At 42.2% G+C, this 8,278-nt stretch overlaps 1 protein-coding gene across 1 annotated transcript; it reads left to right on the top strand.

Annotated features, from left to right (window-relative positions):
- Window positions 1–310: 310 nt before the first annotated feature.
- fip1l1b (FIP1 like 1b (S. cerevisiae)) lies at window positions 311–8,056 on the top strand. Its single transcript, XM_042485069.1, is given in 13 exon segments — window positions 311–512; window positions 514–544; window positions 914–968; window positions 2,029–2,107; window positions 2,497–2,609; window positions 3,283–3,347; window positions 3,518–3,625; window positions 3,798–3,928; window positions 4,235–4,353; window positions 5,437–5,490; window positions 6,699–6,798; window positions 7,705–7,855; window positions 7,971–8,056. Coding segments are annotated over 13 exon segments (1,140 nt in total). The 5' UTR covers window positions 311–464.
- Window positions 8,057–8,278: the final 222 nt, after the last annotated feature.

The raw sequence follows: 8,278 nt of genomic DNA, 5'->3' as shown, positions 1-8,278 counted from the left end.
AGACATGGAGTCAAATTCCATGTTTGTGCACTTCGCAAATAGAGTTTATTCTTATTTTAATTTAGTAAACAATATAATTTAGTGAAAATTCCCGATATCTTGACAAAATAATACAGGAACACACAATACACACAGAAACAAAAAAAAATATACCAACGTTATTTTATAATAAATACTATAACAGCACCTGTCTAAAGCGTGGTGCGCCTCCTCCAGCGGGGGGCGCTGCTGTGTTTTCTGTACCGACACAGTCACCTTAGCGGGACTCCAACAATCTGTTCCGGGTTAACACTCACTCGCTCTAGGTTGGAAATGAATGTAATGGAGGCATAATTTTTTGTATATAACCGCGTTTCCCAGCTGAAGGGAAAACTTAGACGTGTATTTCTGCAAGTAGAAGCAGCGTCGAGCATAGTCTTTGTGAAGCTGACGTCGGTGTAGCTAGTGCTTCGTGTTAGCTGACCATGTCTGCGGAGGAAGCGGACAAAACGACCACCACTGACGCCAGCGCCCGGGGATGAGGAGGAGGAATGGCTGTATGGAGGTACAATAAAAAACATGGTGTCCACAAACTCCAACTCCTCTTTACTGAAAGAGACATGAGTCAGTGTGCGTGTCCGTTAACCAGAAGCTAACCAACAGCACTGGATAGAGGATTAGAGAGTTAGCCTGGAAGCTAAGCTAGCAGCGTCTGTTTGCTTTTCCCGGCCTTTTGAAGCCGTGTGATTGAAGAGAAAAGTGATTAAATGTGTCCCTGTCACTAAAAAAAGCAGTATTTAACTTTAAAACTTTGCAAATGCTCCTTCTGTTGTTCTCTGCTGATATTGTACATCGGTTAAACACGAGAAGCCAATGAATGGCATCTCAAGCAGGTGATGGTTTAAAGAGCTTTTTTGCCTATTTCACCTTTCAGATGAGTCTGAGAGCAAAGATGAAGACGAGGAAGCCAAACTGAATGCTGCAGTCAGGTATTTAACATCTCTGTTAACCCATATAAACCCACTGGATTTGTCTAAATGATTTAAAGTTCAGAAGACTCCTGCTTGCATCCAGAGAAGCAAGTGCTATTCACAGCAACACAAAGAGAAACCAGAAACAAGCATAAAACCACACACATCTGTAGCTATATGCATTTTTAGGTTTCAAAGAAAAATGCAAAGATGGAGTGACAGTTAACTTATCATATACTTATTCTGTGGTAATACATATATATAATTATATAATATAACAGACTGCTGAAAAATAAGCTGTCTGTGTACTGCAAATAAGCAACCCTGTAAAAGCACCAGAAACATAACTGGATTAAAACACTGGGATTGAGCTGTTTTGCGTCAAACTGTACCTTCTTATCCTGTGTTACATTTGCATCGTTATTATGAAGTTACTGATCTGATCTGGTCTAAAAAAAGTGATCAATTTCTTTTAAATTTTTATGGAGCAGGGAACAAACCTCAGTTCTGTCTTTTACGCGGAGGATTTATTCACTTTTTTCTGGGTTTTTTTTAAAACTCATTCATGTTGACTGAGTTTGAATAATTAGTTTTTATGTGCTGAAAGAACAAGATCGCACGTACAAGCGGCCGAAATGAGCTTCCTCTGTGGGGGTGGCTGGGCTCTCCCTTAGAGATAGGGTAAGAAGCTCGGTCATCTGGGAGGAGCTCGGAGTTAGAGCCGCTGCTCCTCCGCGTTGAGAAGAGCCAGATGAGGTGGCTCGGGATTCTAATTAGGATGCCTCCAGGACGCCTCCCTGGTGAGGTGTTCAGGGCACTTCCCACCAGTAGGACACACCGGGGAAGACCCAGGACACACTGGAGAGACTGTGTCTCTCAGCTGGCCTGGGAATGCCTCAGGATCCCCCGGGAAGAGCTGGATGAAGTGGCCGGGGAGAGGGAAGTCTGGGCTTCCCTGCTCAGGCTGCTGCCCTAGCGACCCGACTCCGGATAAGCGGAAGAAAATGGATATGGATGGATGGATGTGCTGTCTGTAATTGAAAGAAACTTGATGTTTACTGCTTAATTTTATCTACAGTGCACCTGCTGATGCTTCAACAGAAGATGCGGGAGCTGATGCAGCTGCACACGCTACAGGGAATGGAGTGGCCTCTGAGGTAGGTAGCGTGCATGCACACAGTCAAGAGTATGGGTTGCAACGTGTGCTGTGATTTTTGTCTGTTTTTCTTTTGTTTAAGTGCTTACCTCACAGTTTAATTCCTCTCACTGTTGTTTTCTGTCCCTCTGTCTCTCCCTTGTGTATATATGTATATAGTTGTATATAATTTGTCCTGCATGATTTTGCTTTTTTGTTTTTCGTATGTCTTGTATGCAGTTTTCAGTTTTTTCATTGTTGTTTGTTACCTGATTGAATCTATAAATATGCTTGAGCCATATGTGAAATGACTGAAAAAACAAAACAGAAAAAAAGAGAAAAAGGAGTATTCTGTCTGTCTGAGGGATGATTGTGTCCTGTCTCATCATCCTTTTTTCCCCTGTTCGTCAGGCGACGGCTGAAGCTGCAGGAGAGGACGTTGACAGTGACAGCGACAGTGATGATGACGATGATGATGTCCGCGTCACCATTGGAGACATAAAAACCGGAGCACCACAGTACACGTAGGTTTTTCTCAAAGCATGGCGTTTTACTTAAACAGTCATTGGCTACTTTAAGTAAATATTTTTAATGTCTGTTTCAAACAAAGAGAAATTGGTTGTTTCTACTTAGTTCTGATGTCAAAATGAAGTGCAGTGTTTTTAAAGTTTGTTAAACAATTTTAAAAAATTGCTTAAGATAATCGCTGCACACCTAAATGTGTGACAGGTGCGTTGGAGGAGGGAGCTCAAGTGCTGACGTTTCGGTGTTGCTAGACCGAGATGTCATTTTTGTTTTTCACTCACTAAATATGTCAGCAGTAAGCGGGACGGTTTGTGTGAGTTTCCCTCATTGTTTTTAAACTGCAAACCCATTGATATTGCTCCATGATTAGCAGAAAGTCAACACTATGCTCCTCTGATTGCACATTATTAACTTGCTTGCTGTTTAACATGAGGCAAAAGTAGCTCTTTTGGTCCACATTCAAAAGTCAGGATGCTAAACATTTAACAATAAATGAAACCTTGCATTGATCCTGTTATGTCATTGTACACTATTAGCAGATAGCTCATTCACTGCAGAATTGACTCGTCCTCTTCCCTCTCATAAATGGTAATATATATGGTGTGTATGACATCTAATCAAGAGTTGGCCTTGTGATGACAATAACAGAGGTTTGACTTTCTTTCCTTCCAGACCTTATGGAGCGCCGCCTGTTAATCTCAACATAAAGACAACAGGCTCCAGACCTTATGGACAAGGTATTGCCCTCTATTCTCATACTGGTGTCTGTCTTGACCTACAAATAACATGTATTATTCTTCACTATTCAGTTCAAATGCAGAGAACATAGATATTGTACACAGAGAGTAGTCAGTAAGTAAGTAAGAGTAGTGTCCAGTTAACACAATATGCTTGTTATTTTCCGTAGCTGCCAAGTTGAAAGGAGTGGACCTGGAGGCTCCCGGAAACATTAACGGCGTTCCAGTGCTGGAGGCCGACATGGAGTCCTTTGAAGAAAAACCCTGGAGGAAGCCAGGTGTGGATGCGTGGCTAAAGAAAAGAAGAAAATGATCAAAATGTGTTCCTTTGGGCAGCGCAATTATGTGCATTTTAAGGATGTTTAGTGTCACTGACAATGATGTCATGTCTACCATGTACAGTATTTGACAAGTTTGTGTGTATACGTGCGTGTGTTTGTGTGTGTATAGGAGCGGATCTGTCAGACTACTTTAACTACGGCTTCAATGAAGACACGTGGAAGGCTTACTGCGAAAAACAGAAGAGACTGCGCATGGGCCTGGAGGTCTCTACTGTCGGCTCAGTGACAAGCAAGATTACTGTGAGAGACCAGTGCTTACTCTGTCACCTCTCTGTTTTTGTCACCGCCTCTTTCTCACTTCAGTTAAATGGAATGGAAAATTAGCAATTTCTTGCATGATTTAACTCCAAGCTTCTCAGGAAAATAAATGCTTTACCTTCATTTTTTTTTAGGTCAGCGGAAGATTAAGTTAACACTGTATTTTAATTTGACATGCGTCTATCACCTATATTTCTACATTAATGTGAAGACGCTGCCTTCAGGCTCTGCTAACTACCTCTACTGTGATTAACACGTAACAATGAGCTTATTTCGGCTCGTCCGTAGGTTCAGCAAGGCAGGACCGGCAATGAGAAGGACATCTCCAGTTTGCCTGTTCACACCTCAAAGCCAGACTTCACATCTCCTGTCAGCCTGTACAAGCCTGCTGTCAGTCAGGTCACCAGGTAACACTTTTATCTTTACTTATTAACATGTCAGGTAAATTAACACGTGTCGTTTCTACTAAAAGTCATATGCACAAAAAAATAGATGAGCAAAAAATTAAGTGTGTTTCTATTCACCTGTTGTATTTGCAGTTTCAACCAAAAAAAAAACACAAATAGAAAAAATTTAAAATCTATAATGACACACATGAAGCATACGATTTAATTTAGGGGACGACTGATGTTGGTTTTTCAGGGCTGATACTGATGCGGGTTATTAGTACTTTTGCAACCTTTTTTTTGTAAAGTTCAGTGACAAAAATAGCTGTAATAAATAAATAAATAAATTAAAAATAGCTCCCTGAGGTTTTACAAAGTAAAAGTTCCTCCCGTGCTGACACTTTCTTTCTTGCATTTATTTCATACAGCCTTCCCTGGAGTTGGTTGAGTGTAATACGCACATTTTCTCATTAATTAATTTTATTGGCGATCATCAAAAATAAGCAAAATGCCAAATATCGTCCACTGAGGCTTCTGTTTCACTGGAGAGACTAAAAACTGCAGCAGATGAAAACACCATCTCTGCGTGGAGCGAATATGGGACTGTGACAAATTGATATATAACATAACATCATATCTTTATCATCTTTTCCACATGGTTGCGTATTGTTTGAGATTTTACTGACACTCTTTTCATTAAGTCATCATGTTACGCCCTCCTTTTCTGCAATGCTTTACTGGCCGTGTGAATTTTTGGCTTAAGTGACTGAACAGCGAAAGGCTGGAAAATGAATGCTAAAGTAAAGGGAAAAGGATCACACCACATACTGACCATTTCAACAGGAAGGGAAAAGAATCGTTTAATGAGCTGTGTGGTGTGTGTAGCAGCGAAAATTACTTTGGAAGGAAATCAAACTGTGAAAATATTCCTCGCTTTTCAAATGCAACATGCTCTGACGCCATCTCGACTCACACGACACACAAAAACACGTGGTGACCTCCGGGTTTATGGTGAGGACAGGTCATCCCATGGGCTGTGCGTGTGTGTTTGGGCCGATGTTACTCTCATCTCCTTTACCCCTGTCCTTTGTTTCAAAATGGTAGGATCTCTCCCCCTCAGTGGCCTGGCCCGCCTGTTCAGGACATGTCCTATTATACGTAAGTTGGCATGGCCTCGTCTCTACAAGGGCCTGATGGGAAATGTGTTGATGTTTAAAAAAAAAACAAACAAAAAAACAGGGAGGGGGGCTGGCGTTTTTCTTGACCATGAAACATGACCACAGAAAAACACCCGGCGCTATTTCCTAGGCCCCAAAGATTTCTTTCTTTTGGGGTGGGTGATGATGTGCATGTGTGTAGTACGCTAACATACGTTAGAGCTTTACAAAGAGAACAGAAATTATCATTTTAGCTGAACCCAAAGCTCACTTCAGATCTCAGTCTCAGGCCGGTGGCCTCATTTAAGGTCCTGGTGACCTTAGGGGTAGAAGCTCTCCCTGAGCCTCTCAGTGCCGGCTTGCTGTATCACGGTGCATTCTTCCCGACCGTAACAAGGGAGAAAGGGTCTTTATCCAGGTGGCTAAGATCTTCACTGGTTCTCCTGGCATTATTCTTGCAGTGCAAAGTATAATCATCCTGTATGCAGTGCAGGGCGTACTTATGTTCAGCTGGAAGAACAACTCTTTGCACGGCCTTGCAGTCCTGTTCGATGACTGTTTGAGCACCAGGTAGTGATGTGCCCCGTTAAGACGCTCTTAATGCTGCAGGATTGGAAATTCCTCAGTATTTGAGGGGATACCTGGAATACCCTCAGGTGAGGTCAAACAGTCTGTCTTGCCTTTCTCACCTCTGAGTCAGGGGGTCAGGCCCTCTGTGGACACCGAGGTCCCTGAAACTATCCGCCCTCTCCGCTCAAGACCCTTTAATTTAAATGTGGGGTGTAGTTTCTTTCTACCCACTTTGAGGTCTTTAGTCTTCCTGACATTCAGATGCCCGTGGAAGTGATTTAAGATCGCATTTTTTTATTCTTTGTATGATTATTTGGCCTTTTTGCCTGCATTGATAGTACAGACAAAGACTGAGAGGATAGAGGGACATGTGAGAGGGGACAAAATGCAGGACAGGACCCTGAGTAGGAGTCACACCCGGTTCACGGCAGAAAGACACAGACTTAGTACATGGGGGCATGCTCTACCAGGTTTGCCACTGTGGCGCCCTCAAGGACAGCATTTTTAGAGGCTTTTATTTAAATTAGATATTAGGTTTATGCATATTTATGCTGCTAGTGTTTACATATTGTATGTGTGGAAGTAGACTGTGCATGCTCACTGCCATTATTTCATTTTTTTAAAAATTTCTTTTCCCAGGAAGCCGAGTGGTACTATAGATGTCATTGGTGGGGGGACGGCCACCATCAGCAGGGTTGAAGGGCGACGCAGACACAATCTAGAAGGCAACAATATCCAGGTACACAAAGGCAACGCGGTCAGTTAATCTAAAAAAAAAAAAAAAACAGCCACAAAACATGATGCCTTTTTAAAAAAATGTGATTTCATTTTATTTTTCCTGTTGAAAACAATGAGCATCATTCACAAATCTGTGCATAGACTGTGCATGCAGATGTTTTAGTAAAAAGAATTTAGGAGTCATCAGTCTTTTCTCACCTGAATTTTTTGGGACTCTGCAAACAAATTTAGAACTGCCTCTAAAGGCCAGGCTGTCTCTGAAAATGTAAACACACACCTAGAGAAAATTAAAACCACGTGCATGAAAATTGGCTTTTACAGACAATATTTAAAACCAGTTATTTACTGATGCATGCACTTTTTTCATCCTCGGCCTTCCTCATCTATTATTTCCAAAATTTGAATATTCCAATATTCCTAGCTTACATTGGACTATATGAGAATTGAATATGCCGATAATGATGGCTATTCCCACTAAGTTTTAGTGCCATAAAACAACAACAACAACAACAACAACAACAACAACAACAGGGTATAAAACTTCTGATCTACCCCAAGCATGTGTCGAACCAACTTCGCCGCTTTCTCCATGTTACTGTGGTAAATTGTATTTCCTTACAGAGAAATAGTGTGGCGGTATGATGACTGCAGACAGCGGGCACGCGCCTCTCAGTTTAATCAACTTACACACAGTTTTTAAAACAAAATCAGCTGGTGTGTATGTGTCATGAATCAGATGGTAGTTTTGCGGGCGCACTTATTTTATGCGCAGAGTAATAACATTTATACTTACATATGAGTAAATGAGGCCCGGTGTGTTCGCTCTGGCTGAACTAGAGTTCACGTTTAAAGAATCTGTGCTGAGTGTGTCGTCATCTCAACCTCCTCCTGTCTGTTTGCCGTGCAGGTGATCGCTGAACAGTCAGACGCCGAGCCGACTCCAGCCAAGATTCCCACCTTCTTCCCTCCTGGACCACTTCCTCCAAACATTCCTCCACCTCCTTTCCTCCCTCCACCACCCAATGTCAACACTGCACCCCCACTCATCCCCCCACCCAGTAAGTTTATCATCATCTTATTCTTTTTCAGCTATTGTAATATTTGACCTGTATGTGCTCTACTTTTGTTTTCTGTGTGTTTATTCTCTCTCCTCCTTCTCTTTTTCCCTTGTAGGGTTACCCATTACCGTCCCTCCTCCTGGTTTTCCTCCTCCACCCAGCGGGCCTCCTCCTGCTATCATTCCCACTATGGACAGGTAATACACATGTAAACACACACACACACTATGTCTCATCCTGCCGCAGCAATTACAAAAATAGCCAGAGAAATCCTGGAGGAATAAAGATGTGACAGATCTCTGAATGTGAAGCTGAAACATCCCAGTCGCCTCCTGGTGGCTGACACCAGTGCAGATCGTAAACCCGCCCCCCTCCGTGTTAGTGTACTGCACATAGACCAAACTAAAAAAATCAAAGTACACG

Source organism: Plectropomus leopardus, chromosome 4 (assembly GCF_008729295.1).
Source record: "Plectropomus leopardus isolate mb chromosome 4, YSFRI_Pleo_2.0, whole genome shotgun sequence".
NCBI lineage: Eukaryota > Metazoa > Chordata > Actinopteri > Perciformes > Serranidae > Plectropomus > Plectropomus leopardus.
Note: the sequence above shows the minus strand (reverse complement) of the source record. Positions and strands in the feature narration are given on the sequence as shown.